General features: G+C 35.8%; 1 protein-coding gene across 3 annotated transcripts in view; it reads left to right on the plus strand.

Moving 5' to 3' along the window:
• The window catches only part of LOC145686213 (protein SHQ1 homolog), a 91,168-nt gene extending 70,177 nt beyond the window's left edge, over positions 1–20,991 (plus strand). For 2 of the 3 annotated variants that reach the window (XM_081759267.1, XM_081759266.1), the window contains exons 7-9: positions 7,056–7,179; positions 13,103–13,263; positions 17,532–20,991. In XM_081759267.1, the coding sequence (XP_081615393.1) occupies positions 7,056–7,179; positions 13,103–13,263; positions 17,532–17,834 (588 nt within the window). In that variant the 3' untranslated portion in view covers positions 17,835–20,991. Of the gene's footprint in view, positions 1–7,055; positions 7,180–13,102; positions 13,264–17,157; positions 17,451–17,531 lie in introns of those variants that run through there. The other variant, XM_081759268.1, reaches the window with a different exon arrangement.
• Positions 20,992–22,067: the final 1,076 nt, after the last annotated feature.

Consider the following 22,067-nt stretch of genomic DNA (forward strand, 5'->3'; position numbering starts at 1 on the left):
CATGGATTTAATTTTTCTACACAATTCACTCTACGCTTAATATAAGTTTCCCATTATTTACAAAGTATCCCAATGCCTCTGCAGAACTTTTTCTTTTTTCTTTTTTTTCTTTTTTTTTCTTTTTGATTGGCTATGCAACCAGTCATATATCATTTGTTGCACCTCTTCATCAGATTGCAACTTCTTTCTCTTTAGTACCTTTAAGAGATACAAATATGTGAAAACCACTGAGGCGAGATGCGGTACGCAAGCAGGATGAAACAAAGATTTTCCATGATCGCAACCATTGCACAGGCAGTAGTACGAGTCCGAGTATTGTTATGTTGTAGAGGAAATTTGTTTTGAGAAGTCCGGTGTTACTTCGTATAGTAGGTTTAAGATCTTTTTGGAGATCGGAATACAAGCTATTATTGACTATGAGTTCCGTAGGCTCTAATGCTCTAAAATGACACCCTTTTGGTCGCAGAAGAAAGTATTAACTTCCCTGTGGAATGATTGTGTCCGATAATGGATACTGCCTCTATTGCATGCTCGCTTTCTTACTTTCGGAATGGGGCCGTGGTGGCTCAGTGGTAGAGCGTTCACCTCTGGTGCTTGGGGCCCCTGGTTTGATCCCAGCTCGCGCCAAGTGAACTTTGTAATGAACAAACATAGTGTGTGTGGGTTTTCTCAGGGTTCTCTCATTTCCTCCCACTTCCTTCATTCCACCATTTCATTTATTTCTCATAATCACCGTTTCCTTTAGCCTAACCGGCATAATCGTGGGACGTAAAACTTAAAAATTTCATATTTTACTTCCGGAATGTAATAGGGCACCCATATTTCATTCCAAATAACGAATCCCTTCTGAAAGTTTCCGGAGTGGCAAAATCTCGTCACACATCAACACATCCTGCTTCAGTTCGTCTATCAGCTGGCATAATACCATCCTGGCGCACACATTCCGAAATCTGAGCACAGCGTGGAAAATGTTATAGATTGAACCGTGACTTATGCCAGTGATTGTAACTGCTTCATCAGGTCACTCTACATTGCCCCTTATCACAATTTCAATTTACATAGAGCAAAGACGGTAAGTGATAACAAGCAATTATTTGTTGGTATAGATTTAGCGTCCCAAGCATAGGTTCTATCTCCGCTCCTTATTCTTATGTTGAAACCGCAAGTGGTACACGTATCACTTACGGCCAGAATATTGGATCAATAAGAGCTAGACTTAGAGTACTCACTTCTGGTGGGTGAGATTTTTGGCTGGATCCCAGCTCGTGCCAAGTTTGCTATGTGGTGGACAACAGACAAACCATATGTGTGGGTTTCTTCCGGGTTCCTCCCTTTCTTTCATTCAACTATTTCATTCATTGTCATCATCATCACCTTTCCTTCGGAACACAATGATAGGACGTTACAAAAAAAAAAACAAAAACATTCATGACTCTCGGTTATGCCATGTAGGCTAAACGAGACGGTGATGATAAGAATGAATGAAATGGTAGAATGAGAAAAGTAGGAGCACACGGTGAAACCCTGAGAAAATCCACACACACATGGTGTTTGTCCATCATAAAGCCCACCTGGCAAAGCTGAGATCGAACCAGTGACCCCACATACAAGATGTCAATCCTCTACCACGGAGCCACTGCAGCTCCGGAGTAGAAAAAGGATTTGCATTTCTACATGAGTGGTTGCGTTTCTCAACTGAAGGTATACATACTTTCTTTTCATTATAGGAAAAAAGTAATCAAGCTTTACGGTTTTATGAACTTTTTAAAATACTAACTAGGGAAGGTCGCGGGATATAACTCTGACATCGTATCGATATTATGCTCAGTCGACGCCTTTTTACATATGAAACAAATAGGCAACCGGAGAAATCCTCGATCGCAAGCGTGTTCGAATTATGAGCGTAAAAAGTTCAAAATTGAACAGATTTTGCAGAAAGTTTGAAGAACCATTTCTTGAGATACAGGGAGTTCTCCTGGATCAGGGAGTTCTCCTGATGCCAAACACAGTAGTAAGATCAAAACTTATGCATATTGCAAGATAAGGGCAATTATTTTGAAGGGTGTGAAGGGTAATGGCGTCTTTCACCTTGCAAATTGCACCCCATTTGGCATACTGGGTCAATAAGCTAATAAAATGTATTTGATACCCTTATTCGACTGTATTGTTATTCAAATATCACTTTCTGTGTAGCCTCCTTCAAATTGAACCAAAGCATTTGTCTTGAAAACGCTTTGCCAGGCGTGCAAAATTCAATGAAGAACGTCGTGGTATTCACAATTAAACTTGTGATGATCTATATTGTAGTGTTCTTCCCAGACTCGTATCCATGGGAGGTCTAGGGGGCCGGACTCCCCTTAAATTTTTACTGTCGCCCTTAAATTTTCACGGTAGGCTTGCAAATGAACAATAATATGGTGATGAACTATAATATGGTTGGACCGCCCCCCTCCCCTACATTTTTGGGCTGGCTACAGGCCTGATTCTTCCCCTTCTGTAGCTAGGAGTGAGACCAATATTTTCTCAAAAAGCTCTGTTACCAATGTGTTGTTTTGTCCGGATCAGTTGTTTAGCAAAAATTTTGCACTGGGCCGCACTAAAATATAGTATCATATGTGGAAAACGAAAATTATGTTATTGTTAAAATGAAGTTAAATCAAATAAATTATCTACTAAGGCTGCCATTGAGGGTGAATACGAATATTTGTTTATACCACCGGTATTTTATTTATTAATTAAACACTAATCGTGCTGAAATGCGATGCAAACAGCTCGCGCAGCGCCAGACAGGCCTGCTGTGGAACTCCTGAGCGGTACTTCGAACCCTGTCGGCCTACGCTTATGCATGGCAGAATACGGTGTTCAAATACATCATCGCTTGCCATGTACTTAGTTTTCAGCGAATTGGAATGTCGATTATGGGGAAATATTGGTCAAACTCCAGGAAATATTCTAAGATATTCAATTGACCGAAAAATTCAAAGAAAGAAAAAAATGGTTAGCGGGAATGTGCGCTCAAAGTTGTGAACCAGGTGACTTATTCTCGAGAAAACCTCTGTTTGCATACATCATCGCTAGCCGATTGTTTGTTTTTTGGTCACATTTCTCGCGGAATACCGTAAAATATTGTCTGAAATTTGGCCACTATTTTCGAACAATCGCCATTGAAATCCGTTGAAAATTTTAAAAAATGGCTAGGGATGAGATATTGAAACACCGTCTTCCACAATGGATACCATCATGTCCATGGGTTTTCTCGGGGTACTCCTGTTTTCTCCCTTCTTCTCATTCCATCAATTCTTCCATCATCATTATCTTGCCTTAATCATCGTTTTTCTTAGCCTAAAGGGCATAATCATCGAATATAAAACTGAAACATTGCATTTTTTCCACAATGCAGAGGCCGGCTGGGTTGGGAGTCCCGTTCAAGTTAATTCCGCGACAAAGCGTTTCAGAGACAAATGTCATTGTTTAATGTTTAGGTGGCCACACAGAAAACTGACGTTTGAATGACAATACAGTTGGCGGAAAATACATTTTATTAGCCTATTGACCCGGTGTGCCAAACAGGATGCAATTTGCAAGTTGTAAGACGCCATTACCCTTCAACCTTTCCCCAATAAGTTCCCTTACCTTGCAAAATACTCACGTTATCACCTCACTATTTTGTCGAGCACCCAAGAAAACACCCCAATACCAAAACTGAAGCGTATATCAAAAAGCGTGGTTACTTCAAACCATTTTCAAAATCTGTTCAATTTTGAACTTTCAACGCTGATAATTCGAACAAGCTTGTGCTCGAGGATTTCTCCGGTTGCCTAATTTTCATATGTAAAAAGGAGTCGACTGAGCATAGTATCAATATGAAGCCAGAGTAACACCCCACGATCTTACCTAGTAAGTGAAATTAATTAGTATTTCCCACTAAATATTTCAGGCAACTATTCGTGTACATATGAAAGCTCAAAAACATATATAAATTATTTTCAAGAATATACTCGTATAATAATTTACCTAAGCAAAATGAGTTTCAGCAAAAATAAAGAAAGAAAGAAAAGGAAAGAAGGAAAAAGAAAGAACACACATTACATACTTAACGTTCAAAATGATCGTCAAAATAAACTACCTTTGTATTACACGTGTGCATAATATTTACGTGGAAACAAACCGTTAAAAATTGAAAAGCGCTTAGCTGTTTCTTTAAATTATTCTCCCTTTCTCTTCGCTTCCCTTGGCTCTTCGATCTTTTACTTTCAGTTGGATTTTTCATTTTTGTATATGATTCCTCCCGTTTCCCCATTTTTCACTTTTATTATTTATGTCACAATTCACAGGTTCCGCCTCTGGACTTGAAACGGTAACAAGGAATTGCCCTACTAATGTGACTGCAACAGTACACATGCAAGTTTGGCAACGAAGCATTATGGCGTCCTGCGCAAGCATGAGATTCAGCCGCTAAAACTATTTCCGTAAACATAGAATTACATTTAGATAAAATGTAAAACAACACGAAAAATGGTCATATAATATCCATATTCCGTAATGAGACAACTACTTATAAAATAATTTATGCTTGTAAGTAAAAATTTCATAAAATTGAGCACAGGAGTATCAAAATCTAACAGCAAGCGCCATCTTGCGTACTCATCTTAAATCCCATCAAGTTTTCCTCTTATATGTTACTTTTTTAGATAACGGAATACATAATCACAGGAAATAGTATCTTATATTGTAGCTGACGCGTAACTCTATTTTATAGTGTAATATTAATAATATGTGCTATTTCTTACGAGCTGGTTAAGGCAATGAACTAATGCTTATACTGACTTCCGGGTAGTGATCCACCTTAAAGAAAAGGCATGTTGCCTTACATGGCGGAGGCCAATGTTATAAAAGACAACACTCTCATCACATAAAATGGTCTAGCTCGCTTAGTTTTTAAGATACGGAAATGATTTTGCTGTCAATGGAAAGAGGATGTTCTACTCTATAACGATCATTTCGAATGATTTTTTGGAAACTTTAACGGTTTCATAGTTATGTGCCAATTAAGACAGACAAAGGACCGAATACAACTAATTTTTTGAACGGCTGCCATATTTAAATGTGGCGACATCATCACAAGACTGTACCACCTTTCCTTGATTATGTTATTTATTACCAACACTTTGACACAAGAACGAAGTTTCTATCTTAATTCTGTGAGAAGATATAATTGTCTTTTCCGAGAAAGGTGGTTAGTAACAAAATCCAAAATGGCGGCTCAAAATGACGGCCAAGTGGACGTCTAATCATTGTTGTTCAGAATGATTTTTTCTACCAGAAAAACTAAGAAAAGCTTTTCTTGCAATTTGTTGGAGGTCAAACCGTATATTGACTGGACTAATAAAAATGTCGGTGTTACTAACTTAGAAATTATTTCTGCATAAGAAATAGAATCTTTGACGTGCAAAGCTATTCGTCAATTACTGTGTATAAAAATGGATTTACTAAATGTATATTAGCATTCGCTTTCCAATGATGGTATGTCTTAATCCCTGGAAAACCAGAGGAGGTATATCTTCATCTCTGAAAAGCCAGAGGCGGTATGCCATACCACCGCATACCGTCGCACTTCGACCACTTTTTATATGTCTTTACAACTGGTTTGATGTAAGGTGGTCAGCTCCTGCTAAGCGAAAATCATTCTTGCTATCACGTCAAGCACGAAGTAACATGCTCGTATTGCACTACACCAACGAAAAATGAAAGAACAAACACCATAATCGTAGGAACACATATTATTCTCAGTATATACTTTGAACTACGGAAACTGACTAAACTGATTTTCATCTTGCTGATTCACACGAAGTGGAATGCTATGAAATGTGTTGACGAAACTTTTTCATCTCTATGGAGCGTGCAGTAAGTGATTTTACCGCCTATAGTAGACAGTTCATTGTTGGCTTCAAATTGTCTTGTGAATAGAAACACGAATCAACATACCGTGTACCAAACTTGCTACTCCAAGTAAATCATATAATGAAATATCCTAATACAATAATAAAATATAATCGAAATATAGTTAATGGTTCTGTTTCTGACAGATTAAAACCAGTATAAATTTAAAAGAAAATCATGTTAATGCAATAAAACCATGAATGAAATTCAGATTTAAAATAAAGTTCTGAATCGTTATTTACTCACATTGAACTTAACGAGAAAAGTCCCAAGTAAGTTTTCCAAATGTCCCTCCCACATTCTAATCATTATAACTGTGTAGCAAACAGAGTTTTAGTGAAGTTTCTACTGCACAACATCTTGAAAAGGTTTTCGAGACAACACTACTTCAATCTGAACACCATTCATATTGATGCATTCCTGCAACTTCGACGTAAACTCAGAATAGCTTTTCCGCGCTGATCGTTGGAAATACCCACGATGGCTATACATACTGTTACTCTAAGGTAATGCAGATCTTTTGGCTTTCTGCATACACCTCTTGTCGTAACATATCCCTAAGACTGAAACAATCACTGAGTCAGATCTGGCGACCTTTCGTGCCATATGATTTCTTTGCAGCCAACCCACGTGCCCCAATTCTTAGCCCAGAAAGTTTCTCGCTGCGAGAGTAAAAGGGAGAGGCCTCCGTCGTGCTGGAAGTGCACATTAACCGTGATACCTAGTATGTATCAAGGGATGGAAGGAACATCTATAGCATATTGAAGTAGGTAGCACCCGTCTCGATATACTTTTCGGAGAAGGCAGGCTCAATTAGGTGGTCCATAGACAGCCCACTAGATATATACCCACTTTAGGGCTGTCATTCGCATGGATTAGAATTCGTAATAATACTTACCTATTTCAATTTTAATTTGAACTTACAAAAAGTATTTTCAGTAGTAACATGAGACATTTTACGTAACTATTAATTTACATATGATATAGAGCACAACTATTTAACGTAATGTGTGGGTTTCTTAAATTAGTATGTTGCAAAATTTCTTTATGAACATCACATAAAAAAATAGAGTTTCTGTGTTTACAGTAATTAAATTATTTAATTTTATTTTCAGTGTTTTAATGATCTCCAAGACGTAGTGATATCTAGTCTTCGAAGAAGTTTATGTTATCCTTTGTACAGACATTGGGAATTGTCAGTAAAGGTACTTCAGGATGTTGTATACATCTTTATGCTTGGTAAGCTATTGACAGAAAATTTCTATTATGCATTTACAATTAAAAGTACTTCAAAGTTAGTGTCATAATATTTTTAGACGAGAAGTGAAAAAAGAATCTACACCATATTTTCTATATATGTAAGTTCCATGAAATTCAAAGCAAAAAATGCGACTAGACGAGATCGAATCCGGATGTATATGGTGTACCGTTGAGTAACTACTACTGTATTGTGGACTTAGCAAGTAAAAATGGAAATCAATATTTTAATTGTATCAACATTTTTATGTTCATTTCATGTACACAGATTTCTTAGTATTTTTTTCCCTATCCGCTTCTTAAATTGTTCAGACAAGCTGGAAGGGAATAGCGTTATACATATACGAATTATGTTATTTGTCTCCATTGTATTACTTCCATGTCATGTAAAACTGTGTATGCAGCAAATTGTAACAAACTGTAAGAACTTTCTAATTACCTACGCTGAAAAGCTCTTTTTCTCTTAAAGTGACATTCTTCTGCACCTGTCGAAATTCTGGATTTCAGACACCACATGTAGTACTTCTTCACGTTTCAGTACTACTATGGTATATACACTGAGGACTTCCTAGTTTCATTCAGGTCGGTCTTTAGTATAGTCATTCGTAACTAGCAGACTAACACCTTAACCTTTCAGAGTTAAAGAGCCGAGTCCTCAACGTTAACTCTGAACTCAACGTATCCTATGAGAAGTAACACTCTCAATTACCAAATATTTTCATTCTAAGTTGCACTGGATAAGTAGTGAATCCAGTGGATTTCGCGTGTAGTCTGATTCATCGATCTTCAAGGACGAGCCGTTTCCAGGTTCATAAGTGGTAAACCGTCTACATCATCGACAGCAGGTTAGTGAGAAAAAAAATACGTTCCTTGCACATTGCACTACACTAAACACACTACATTTCCTAAATGTTCAATGAAAGACTATTAAACTCAGATATAAAACATACTTCTGTGTCAAGCAGTTCATTTCTCGAAAAGACCAAGATTACCAATATGAGAGTGGTAAAGTACGCCTGTCTTTGTGAGACTGAATTTTGTATTATTTAAGCTCTATCTTCATCCCTATGGTGTCAGCAGTATCAAGTCCATTATTAGGCCACTAATACTTATTTACACATAAAGTCGTTTGTTGTTGTACAGTCCATGTGGTCTAAGTAGCTGAGTAAAATTTTATTAATTTGTTAACTTTCTTTTATAAAACAGAAAATGATAAAAAAAGCGATTAATCCAATGTGAGCAATATATACCATGGTTCCATGGGTTACTGTATATGATAGTCTTTTATTTTTTTTCCTTCTGATGAATGAAATACAACAAAAATATTACACTTTTAGATCTGATTTAATCCTCTGCTGATCGTTAAGAAATCCTAAAAGAATTTTAAACTGTTAACGACTTTTCTTCCATTAATATAAATTAAAATAAGTTAGCTTATTCTAAATATAATTAGGGTTTCAATAAAATTTATTTTTGTGAGGAATAAATAATTTACATAACTATTTCATATGTTTAATTTCATAACCAAATGAAAATGAAGTCTAGAAGATGATGTGACAAACATAACTACGTTCCTAAGACTGTGTCCCACATTAAAATAGCCTGTAATGAAACTCAGCGTATTAGAAATTATTATAAAATACGAGACAAAAGTAAAGGACGAAAATCGTTATTGATACAAATGACGTTTTTAGTTCTTTCTTCTTTTTTTCTTTTCTTTTCTTTTTCTTTTTCTTTTTCTTTTTTTTTTTAAGTCTTTATCCTTATATTTCTGAAATACTAGTTTGTTGAATATTTTAGTGTACATGACCTTTATCTTGAAAAGTACTGCTTTGAATTGGATTATAAATGATAGTCTTTGACAGAAAGTAAAATATACAATGTGAAAACAAAAATCAAATATGGTTGTCGTTAATAATTGACGAAAGTATAGGAAATGTATTACTGTAAGATTCTGAAGCGGGCGTTCTATAATTGACAAGGGGAATTCACAGTGATCAGGATTTTTTTCCCCCAAAGCTTAAAGAGATCATTGTATATAGTGTGAAAGGTGATATATGTATAAACATAATACCAGATAGTTCTTATTTATCTTGAGTTTAGATTTTGAATTTTCTTGGCCAACTCGGAAGATCGAGTAACACTTCCTATGGTCAAGTGAGATCCCAGTAGTTAAGGCGCTTGATACACAGATATAAAGTTCCTAATTCACGTCTAAATTAAAAACTCCTTCATTTTCCCGTATATTATTTTTGCTGTTCATGTTCTATTGCGTGTACCTAATGTATCAAACTTTATATCATTATATTTTATAGTTATGTGTTTTTATATTGAATTACGTCTTTGTTTATTTTTTAAAAAAGTAATTTGTTAATTGGTGTTCTGCGATTACGCAGCACATCGTATAACTAAGACAAACCTCATGAAACAGTTTTCCTCTGTTCAGATTTCAGAATAAATTTAGCCGAATGGTTCTAGAACTAGATTCTTCATTTAATAATTTTATAGCTCCCTCTGTTGTTAATGATATTGATTTATTTTATGTGATATGTATTGCAATTCTCGTATCAAGAAAACACTAAGGGAGTTCAGGAGTTGTTCCGCAATCTGCGACTAAATTATATTTTCAACTCAAACTAGTGTATATATTAGATGTAGGGAGAATTCGTCTCTCACTTTGATTCCATTAAGAAAAGAACTCATGTTAAATGGTCTCATTAACATAGAAACAAAAATATGTACTGAAACTAATGCTTGAAAACAATGTCCTGAAGGTAGAATCGAATTAAGAACTTTGAAGTCTTTAGTCATGCAGTCTCTTCAGTATGCTACATCAAATAGCTACAACACACACTTATATAACGAATATGGGATTTGAAAACTCTGTAGCTGACATGAATACTTGTCTATTTCATGGCTTATGTAATGAATATAGAATTTTAAATCTTTAAAAATGAGACATTGAACATAATTTTTGCACCTGCATTGTCTTTTAAACTGTATAAGTTCATTTTCCCGAGGTTTAGACAAAATTCTAACCCTGCTTACTGTGAGTTTCGCTTCTGAATTCCGCCGTTAGTATGCTTTTTCTGTAAAGAAATAATAATAATAATAATAATAATAATAATAATAATAATAATAATAATAATAATAATAATATAGTTGAATAATTTGGATTTGGGGTTGTTTCAATGTGCTAAAAAAAAAAGCACTAAATTTTTAACACAAATATTAATTATTGGAATTTTTTTCTAAAAAATATTCCATTCTATTGAGAAACAGAAGTGTGGTATTATTATCCTTTGTTTATCCAATAGTCTCTATATTTTTCAACATCCTTTTATGCACAATGGTATAGTGTGAAAATAAAATATCGATAGTCATTGTTAACAATATTTTTACTTAAAATCAAAGTTGTTTGAATATAAGTATGAATATATATATTTTTCTCGTACTAGACCGTTAAAGTATAATGCTCTTCCCCTTTATGCCGAGTAGTTGACCAGGAGCACACAAATTTGTTTGAATTATAAGACCATTACTATTCCTCTGCTTTAATAGTAATTGTGACAGGAGCTAAAGCTTTCGTGGTGTTGTGATACGAATAATTGTTCTCAGGATTTTATCAAACAGATGATGTATTCGTTGTCCAACTTTTCGAAAACTTTGTTCTTATCTTCAAGGTCAGTACGAGAAACGAGACAAAAGAACTGTATATATGGATCCGGGGTATACATGGTGGACTATGATTGGCCGATGGCTGATGCCTTTTGATTAGGAAATCCCTGTGGGACAAAGTTGATAACCATGCGCTGATAGACATCTGTTGAGAGTGCTGCCTTCTTGCAAATCAGCTATGACTTCTTTTGTTTTCTTATCCCAATATTTTGAACAGCTTGGAAGTGTAATGGTTTCTAAAGATGATATTGTCATGCATTTCGTTTATACTGTCTCTATCAGCCCTGATTTGTCTGTTTGAAAGTGTTCCATATTTTTGTTCTTTGTCCGAACTTCATTAGTTCGCCCAGTTTGTCCAGTGTAATGTTTACCACAGTTATAAGGAATACGGTAAACCAATAGTGTTCTGAGGTCGAGGTTAGTTTTCACCGAACATAAAAGCACTCTAATTTTAGCTGGTATGTGAATTGTTTTCATTCCTTATTTGGATAAATCCTAATTCAAATAAATAACAATAATAATGCTTACCAGCAGTAAATTAGTAATGTAAAAGGAATTGTGATATTTAAGCCAAGAAATAACATGTGTAAACTATGACAAATTTTTCTTTCCATATTTCAGAAACTTTTAAGGTTAAATAATTATTCGGAAGATTCACCGTGTTAGACTTCCGAATAATGCTGTGCATAAGTATGCTAAACCTTCTACAACGGCTCTGTTTGTCAATAAGTATCAGAGTAAAAATGGTAATGGATGACGAGAAACTGTTTTTCGAATGGATTCAGTGTCTAAGATTAGGATTCTAATAAACGTTATATTCAAAACAGAAGAGTGATTTCTGGTTTCATCGTTGATCACTGTAGAGCAAAAACGGTAATAGATAGTGAGAATCTGTGCTTTTGAAATCTATTCAATCATTACAAGAATAGATCCCGTACTATTTATTTATTTTCCCCTTCGGTGTGAGGGGTCCGAAGCTCAATCCCAAACCATGTGAGTGTTGTGAACAAGATCGTTTCTGTGTGGTTTTGCAGGCTTCTCCCGCTTCCTCTCACATTCTCATTCCACCAATTATTCCTTAATCATACCCTTTCATTAATCATCCATCATCTTTAGCCTACAAGAGATAACAGTTGAACGTAACACTGAAAGATATTCATTATTTATTTATTTTTATGTATTAGTCTACAAAAAATGTATACCGTTTATAGTAAAATGAATATATTATATATGTATGTAGGCTTATATTGTTTTTAAATTGCACGTTGAAGTTAAAATTCATTGAACAATTACATGTGCAGAAAAAATACGAGGGTAAATCAAAAATTATCTGTAGTGTAGCTATAACTTTTCTTACATTGTTCACACTGACTTTTGTCATCGTTTATTTTATTGTTATGTTGTTGTGGTCGTGTTATGGAAGTTTGATCCTAATTCCTCCTTTTGTCTTCCTTTTGTTGCAGATAGATCATGGCCGCTCCATTAGAAGTTTGCATCAAAGAGAAATAACAAGCAGTGATCCGGTTTTTGTGGTCAGAAGGTGGTGTATCGAGGACCGTAATCCATCAAAGACTTTTGGCAGAATAAAGGAACAACACTATCTTGCCGCAACAGAGTGTCTACGAATGAATTGAAAAATTCAAAAATGGTTCCTCGTGCGTAACATTCATGCGACTATTTTCGAATTTTTTAATCCATTCGTAGATACTTCGTTCCTGTGTTGTGCTGAAAGTGTTTGATGGATTGCGGCCCCTGATACACCAAACGACCTCAAAAACCAGATCACTGATCGTTGTTCCTCTTTGGTGCAAACTTCTAATGGAGCGCCCATGATCTATCTGCAACAAAAGGAAGACAAGTGGAGGAATTAAAATCAAACTTTCATAGTATGACCACAATAGCATAACAATAAAATAAACGAGAACAGAGGTCAGTATAAACAAAGTATAGAGCTATAGCTACATTGCGGATGATGTTTTTTACTTATCCTCGTAAATAAAATAATTTAATGATTTCTCAGGTTTAATTTTCCTTTCCTTTCCACTTTTCCTTTCTTCGTACATCCCACTATAATAATCTTTGCTGCTTGCTCACTTACGGTATGACGAAAAACCGTGTGAGTGTAGATAGCGTAGAGCCGTAGATCATGCTTTTATGTTCTAATGACGTTGAGTTTTAGTAGTGATACTCGAAAGTAATTAATTGAAATTAATTATTTTCTTTACAGGGCAAAAACAGGTACTGAAGTGTTTACTCGAAATTCGCACGTTGTTTTCTAATAGTGAACCTCGGTACATATTAAACCAGCTGTATATGGACGATTATTGTGTGTGGATTCAGAAAGCATCGGGAAAAAGGTTGAAGTCTTTGGCCGAAGCACTAAGTCAGGTGAGGGTAAATCCAATAAATTGTATGTGCTATTTAGTTTGGACTTAAAGTAGGGAGTAATTAACTTCTTGGAATGATTACTATATTATAAAAATCTATAAATATTACGAGTACACAGAGATCCAAGTTTTCCTACTTTTTCAAACAGAAATAAATATATGCAACTCATGGAGTTTACGCTGCACTTTAGTTGGATTGTTGAAAGATGTATTTGACTTTGACTTAAACTGCTGAAAAGGGTATAATTCAGTGACTAGCAATAAAAATAATATTTTATCGCAGGTTTCCCAAACGACACAATCGGTGCAGTGTATTGTTTATTCCATCTAGTTCTTGAAGGTTTAACTCAATAATTATATTGGAGTCTTTTCATTTTCCATCAATCTCTGTAGTAATAACTTTGATTATTTTGAGTGTATTTCCTGAATGTAGGGTTCATGGAAACCTATCTGGACAAAGAATTTAAACTTGATTATTACGGCTGATAATTGATTTTTGGAAATAGAAATCCACCTAAAATAATATATATATATGAAACTGACTTTCATAAGATTTTTATAGGATCTGTGAGCTATCGACTAGTTTTAACAGAAACTTTTCAAATAAATTTTACAGTTTCTACGTTGAAATTTATGTAATTATATTGTTAATAATAACTTTAATAAATTATGATTTTTATATATTTGGGAGGTCAGAATATGGAAGTTTCTCTTCTTATCGAATGTACTTCAATGCATACAGAATTATGGGGCACTATTTCAAGCAGTCGTTTTCCTCCAGTCTCTTAGTGCAATCCACAAATTGAGAGAAATACAAGAAATAACACTGGTCGGGATGAAAATCCTCCCACGAGGGTGAAAGAGTGTACCGGATAGATTTCGAGACGCTGATTACGAATCTCTCATCGAGAAAGTTCCAGCACTTTTTTTGTTTGTTTGTTTGTTTGTTTCCATAATTGACAGAAAAATCGTTTTTAATATGTGTTTTCCGTGTTTGGAGTGCATAATTCTGAATTTTTATCTTAATCCAAGAACTGTTACTAGGATATATCCCAGGAACATTCTTTTCTCTAGCTCACGACCCCCCGGAAACGTACCCCTTCCTCTTGGGTTGCAAAGATTTATTGTCGTTCCACACTGCATACACTAACACCTAGGCGTTATTGACGAAGAAAGGTTTCGTAATCAACTTGCGATCATTCATCGGCTCCCTTTTGTCTAGACGACAAACATATTGCTGAAAGAAAGACGCCAAGACATACACCACGTTGTCGCGTGAAACAAATATTTCAGTTTCGAGTTGATCTTCGTGTTAGAAGGTGGTGTTACGCTGTGTCTGTGTATACCGTAGGTGAAAAATATTCCTGCGTGAAATATTGACGTTTGTGTTAAAAGAACATGCCGAGAACTTGCAACAATTCGACAGATTCATTCTGCTACATATGTGGTGAAGTGATTTTCAAGAGACAAAGTAGGCCATTGTCACCGATCCTGAAGACATCCTACCATCTGTACTTCGGGTGTAAAATCGGCGACCAGGATCGCGTTTGGGCTCCGAAACAAAGTTGTAACTCGTGTGCGCGTACTCTCACAGGATGGTTGAGAGATTCTCACAGGATCTCTCACATAAATCGATGCCGTTCGCCGTACCTATGGTTTGGCGCGAGCCCCGTGATCATGTTTCAGACTGTTACTTCTGCCTGACTAATATAAAAGGTTTCTCAAAAAGCATGAAGCATAAAATACAGTATCCTAACTTGGATTCCACGAGGAGATCTGTGAAACATGATGTTTGTCTGCTTGTACCCGTACCACCATACTCATACACCCTGTGCAGTGTTTCATCCGATGAAGAGCCTGCTGCTTGTGAGGATGTTGCACAATCTTCGAGTACACAGTCAGATCCCAATTACGCTCCAGTGCCTGACACTAATGAACCACATGTGATAAGTCAGGAAGAGCTGAATGATCTGATCAGAGACTTAGTCCGTGTTGCTTCCCAAGTCTAAGGCCCTGTTGGTTGCATCACGACTTCAACAATGGAATCTACTAAACCAAGATGTGAATATATCGATGTATAGGAAAAGAGAGGTGAGCCTAGTTCCTAATTTTACAAAGGATGGTGGTTTTGTGTATTGCAGTGACATTCCATCGCTTATGGGACAACTAAAGTTGAACTACAACACTGAAGATTGGAGGCTATTCGTAGATTCCTCTAGGATAAGTCTCAAGGCAGTGTTACTACACAATGGCAATGAAAAGCCAGCCATCCCTATTGCTCATGCTGTACATATGAAAGAAACATATGAGAACGTGCGAAACCTATTGCAGAAAATAAAGTACGAACAGTTCCAGTGATCTGTATGCGCTGACAAGGTTATTGTCATCCTCACCGGTTTACGAGGAGGTTACCCAAAGCACTGCTGCTTCTTGTGTCATTGGGATAGTCGAGCCAAAGATCAGTACACCATCACAAAATGGCCGCCAAGGAAGCAACTGGTCCCAGGGGAGATGAACGTGGCTAATAAACTCTTTGTGGATCCGGAGAAAATATTCTTACCACCCCTTCATATCAAATTAGGGCTCATGAAGGTCTTCGTCAAGGCTCTGAACCGGGATGGCGAAGCATTTAATCATCTCAGAAAACTATTCCCAAGACTCAGCGAGGCCAAGGTGAAAGAAGGTGTTTTTACGGGACCTCAAATCAGAGACGTTTTTAAGGATACTACATTTTCTTCTAAGCTTAATGAAGTGGAAAGTGAGGCTTGGGAGGCCTTTCGAGAAGTGTGCAGTAACTTTCTAGGGAATCATAAGTCGCCTGATTACAAAGACATTTTGGGCAGGTTAATTACTTCATTTCGTAACATGGGATGTAATATGTCCCTAAAGTTACACTTCCTGTATTGCCACCTGGACTTCTTCCCTGAAATGTACAGCTTGGGGGAGGTCTCTGACGAACACGGGAAAAGGTTTCACCAGCAAATAGCTAACATGGAAAGGCGCTACAGTGGTAAATGGAGTGTGAATATGTTGGCAGACTTCTGTTGGAATGTGACACGCGAGACACCCTGTAGTAATCACAAGAGGAGTAGGAAAACCAAGTGACACGTAAGTGTTAAACTTTAACTTTTTATACAATTTTATCTGCATAATTTATATTGATATTTAAATTATAACGTACAAATTATTATGGGTGGAGAATAGCATCTTTGGGCGGATATTGGAACACCCCCTCTCCTCCCTGAAAGCTGGTACGTCCTGGAGAAAAACGGGTTACGGATTCGAACTCAGGAGCTCGAAACCTATAGGAATCACCTATTTTCGTTCGTGGGAGCGAAAAAGTTTCATTTTGTCGACCAGTGTAATTGTTTAGAATAGCGAAAAGTCTCGGTAGATTAGCTCCCTGAAATTGGTAATAATCTTAGTTAATTTGACGTCAATGAAATTTGAAATTTGTCTCAAAAACGTATGGCAGTCGAAGTATTACGTGTCTATCTATATATCTGTCTGCCTCTCTCTCTCTCTTTGTTCCTCCTGACACCCCACGTAGAGCCGGCTCTATAAAAAATGACTACATTTTCCCGTTCGTTCCTGCGGATATCTCGAGCTTTGCTGAGTTTAAACCTTTTGTAGGGTAATTTCTACACATCAAATTTTGCTTCGTCTGACAAACGATAGCAGAAGCGCCTTATGTTATGCAATTAGACAGCAATTACGATTCCTCCTGCTTCATATAGGCATTTCCTCTGGACGTCAGGTGGATATATATATATATATATATATATATATATATATATATATATATATATATATATAGAGAGAGAGAGAGAGAGAGAGAGAGAGAGAGATAGGCTGACATTCAAAAACCCGGTCATTCATAATTCATTTCTTTCAGATTTCATCTGTTTCGGAGCACATTTTCAAATTCACCGTATTGGCGCGCCACTGTTTTCTAGAAGCAACGTTAATGGCGCTGTAGTCGATAATACAAGTAACTGCTGGCACTTGCTTACATCTGCTAACAGGGATTCCTTTTCATCTTATCATTTATTTGCTGGTGTATAGCTCCATTATGCATTCAGCAAAGATTTAGTTTGTGAATATTAAAATTCCATTGTATAGTTGGTCATTTCCTCTTAAATATATCAGCATATATAATCATCCAAAATCCGGAGGTGGCTGAATTTTCTAATATCAACCTGTATATGTATGTGTGTATCGCGATGCCATGTGATAAAACAATTTGTATTATTTATTGATTTGTTTTAGTTGACTCCCACAAAGAAGGATGTGAAATTTGACTTGGAAGAATTAGAAGCTGCAGCGTTGGCTGTTCAAATAGATGAACTCGAGTCTAGTGGACAAAGAACGCAAAGTGATGATCTGTCTCGTGTTACTGATCAAATGGTACAGTTGTCTGTTTCAGAAAAGGAAAGCAAACCAGATGATGCTAGTGAAAAGGAAAATAATAGTGGAGGCTCGAGTAGTGAGGAATCAAGCGGAGCCGACACGAGCGCAGACACATCACTGGATTCTGATGATATAAGTGATTCGTCGGAGGAAGAAAATTAAATTAAAGCAATTTATTGCATGTGAAAGAAAGAGAAAATGTCAATGACATAGTTTTGATATTTGTGATTTTTTTTTCTACTTCAATGTGATAACATGTAAAATGAGCTTTATAAGTGTGCCTACATTTGTCTATATATTTACGGTGTATCTTTAGAAACAAGTATATAGATTCTTTATTGTCATATTTCTTGTTACATCGAAATTAGCATTTTATGTATTGACAGTTTGCCATCTAGATTCATGCTCTTCACGAAGCTTATAAATGTGGCAGATTTTCTTCATTGGAGTCTAGTTGAAATATGTGAAATATTCTAATCGCATTTAACACTATATCTGGTCAAGATAGTAGATTTAGTTTGTTTAAAATAGTAGGCTTTTGCGTACAATATTTTCAGTATTATTTCAGTCATCTGTCATAATGTTGTTGCCGTTTCACTTGTTTCTTCTTCATTTTTTTAACCGAATTCGACGGTTTTCAAGTATCTTCTGAACCTAATTAGACTTGGGTGATTTGTGTTGTTAATATTTATAATCTTCCGAATGATATTTTATATTCACTCGAGTGTATTCTTGTGTGTTAAATGATTATATAGTATAAGCCAGAAATAACAGATACTATATTTAATGATTCGTTTCATAATGTTAAGGTATAATATTTAATTTAGTTGATTTAGCAGTTGACCTCACGTACCAACTGTCTCGAATTAAAATGAGTAAAAATGAGTCGACAGTGTATATATATATTCTTATTCTTAGGTTATACAGAGGTTGTTTCCGATCTATGGTGACGAATTCAAACTGCACTTGCGTTAAGAGAAACCATGCCGCCACCATTGAGAGTGCCCTATTTGGTAGCCGTGCATCTGGACAATAGCCTGACAGCGAAGTTTCCACTGTAGGAAAGTGGCTTGCAGTGTAGTAATGTCATGTCACAACCACTCCTCCTGACAGGCTTTCCATAGCCCTTCAACAGTGCGGGGTTTCCTGTGAAACAAGGCTCGTTTCAGGAGGCTAAAGGCGCAAAAATCCATCTATGATGCATCAGGGGACTTCACTGGAATGTCTGTGAATGGAATGGCACGAATTCCAGTTTCTTCTGCCATTTGTTGGAGGAAGAGGCGGGTTGAGCGAGATGTGTGACTTGACACCTTGTCTTGATGCACTCATACACGATTATTGTCCCTCCCGTAGAGGTGGGGAATGTCATGGCGATAAACGGGTGTCAGAACGTTAGCCTGATATTTCCAATTCACCTTCGTATTTTTGGCTATACGATGTATGGTCAGCTTGCCCTGATACGAGTATCCAGCATCATGAAGCCTGTACCAAAACTTTCCTTGCATTCAGTGAACTATCTTTAAAAATCCCTTGCGCCTGTCGATCGATAAAAAATTGCACGTGGCTTGTGACAGTCATCCAGATGAACATATACTTCGTCCAGTGTTACAGCAAACTTCCGTTTTTCACCTGCCAGGCACCGTTTTTACAGCTTTTGACAATTGGTGTGACTGTGTTTTGGCAAGAGCTTATAAACACGCACCTTCCGTCGCTTTACCAACCTCAAATAGCTGTGAATGGTGGTGTGCACTGTCTTCAGTGATGTCTGTAGCGGGTTTGCGATACTCCTCTGTGTGAGTGGCTACTTCCTGGTGACCAGAGCCTCGACTTCGCGAATTTTAGCTCGTGTGCGGCTACTGGCAGGCCTGGGGTTGGCCTGTTTCTGCCACACAGAAATCATCCCACGCTCGAATTATCTTCCCCTTTCAACGCCTGTAATATGCCATTTTTGAACACAGTGAACCCACGCTCCTTGCACAGTTTGATAATGACACTACAACTGTAGTTCACGTCGGAAAGGGCAGTTATGTAGCCTTTCCAATAAGCACTTATTTTTGGCTGCGTTTGTCCCGATATGAATTTACCACACCTGTCACACTGAGTCAATGGTCCAAGGTACCCACACTACTGGCAGCTTCCTTCTCGTCTCGCTCGATGGTGCTTCACAATGTGTGTAATTTCGTCACCATAGATCGGAAACAATCTCTGTATTTGTTCTTTATACTAGAAGTTGTTCTAAATATTATTCCCAACGAAGCAATGTATCTACGAATAGAGCTTGTAATTTAATATGTTCAGAAAATTGTGCAAATACAAATACTTTCGAATATTACGGTTACCATAAACGAAACTACTAAAGCATAAACGAGTAATAAAGTTGGTTCAGTGGACCTTAGAAGTCAATGTTCTTGAAGTTCGCTGAATTCAGTGATTTGTCAGGTATTACCTTTGTTAGACCACTAGAAGACACTGTCAAAATACTGTGTTATTCGTGTGGTACAGGTGTTTTAAATGTGAAGGAAATTGAAGTACAAATTCATTTTTACTTTTTTTATTTTTAGATTTATTTTTCGATATAGTTTCTATGCAGTGACTATGAAATTGGGAAATATTTCATTGAAAGAAGATTTATTTTTAAACATCAGTATTCTCTTTACAATACATTGTGATTGTATTATTATTATTATTATTATTATTATTATTATTATTATTATTATTATTATTATTATTATTATTATTATTATTATTATTATTATTATTAAGAACAACAACAACGTTGTAAACCTTGTGCTGCTGCAGTTTCGAATGACACTAGGTTTTAACTTAAGGAACATACTGTGTAACTTATTACCAAATAATAATAATAATAATAATAATAATAATAATAATAATAGAAAATTATAATTTCATAAAACCAAAGTTCAAGTCTGTCATGATAGGAAACCGCAAAGAATCTTATACCGAAACGGTATTTCAAGTTAACAATCAGCTTTGTGTATTCTGAAATCATTATTACAGTGAAGATACTAATGAAGTTCGAACGCCTCTATAAATTCCTACAGGTTAATAAACTGAACTTAAAATTTAAAGTTCAGTCAAAATTCGTATAAGAGACATTCCAGATTAGGAGATCAGAGATGAACTATTATAAGCAGTTCTTTTTATGCAACACGAAGAAACTTAGTTTAACGAAAACATTTCTGCTACAGTTTCTCTTCGAACGTAGAATATTATTTTCCATATATTCTTTACCATAATAATAATAATAATAATAATAATAATAATAATAATAATAATAATAATAATAATAATAATAATAATAATAATAATAATTATTATTATTATTATTATTATTATTATTATTATTATTATTATTATTATTATTATTATTATTATTATTATTATTATTATTATTATTATTTTATAATGAGTTAGGGTCAATGAATATACTTATATTGGAAGTCAGTACATACAAGTACGTTTTGTCAGGTGTGAACGAGCAGAATCTCGAAAATAGATGTTTTAATTTGCATCTCAGTCTTCCTCTTGTGTGTTTGACCTAAAACTTTTCTCTGTTCGGTGCTTTATTTACAATTATTTTCTGACATGAGATTAATTACACAGATTAAAAGTAACGTGTAGTATAGTACATTTGGATGCATAGCATTCATTTGGAAAATTGTTATATATAGTACAAATTGAACTTCTTGGATTGGATCATCTTGAATGACTAGTGAATTGCCTCGAGATTTTCTTGACCAGGCAGCATGGTTTTCTTTAATCATGGTGGTGCTTAGGTGTTTACTTCTGTAGTCCCAGAACGATCCTTTCCCACATCACATCCCCTGACCTGAGATGATATGTCTCAAATAGCGTCATGCTAAAATCGTAGAGCCAGATTAGGATCCAAGTTGAAATTAAATAAACTTAAATTTAATATCTATGTGCAGCCAATACTTCTCATTTTCTGCAGTTTATGATTGATGAGTACCGATGCGATATGAAACTGTACTCGTAATGTTTTAAAAAGGAACCTCTCTGGGTGCTATAAGACGCAAAATACTTAGAGTATTTGTGGTAGTCATAAGAAGTATACATATATATAATTTTGATTCGATGTTAATGATGAATATGCTGGCCGAAAATATTAATATAGTTTCAAGTTTTAATTTTAATGTTTGACTACGCATTTTGATGGAATCAAATTATTAAGATATGTTAACGATATCTAGCGATGGGTAGAAGTTTCAGTCACAGGATGTCTACAAATTTTGAGAATTCAGATTTCTTGATTTTTCTTGACGATTTTACAAATTTTCTTCGCCAAGTACTACAGTTTTTTTTTTTAATTCCTACCAATGGCCGGTTAAGATTAAAGCTAAAGGTATTTTACAC

The sequence above is a fragment of the Thermobia domestica genome, chromosome 5, assembly GCF_964235325.1.
Source record: "Thermobia domestica chromosome 5, izTheDome1.hap1.1, whole genome shotgun sequence".
Taxonomy (NCBI): domain Eukaryota; kingdom Metazoa; phylum Arthropoda; class Insecta; order Zygentoma; family Lepismatidae; genus Thermobia; species Thermobia domestica.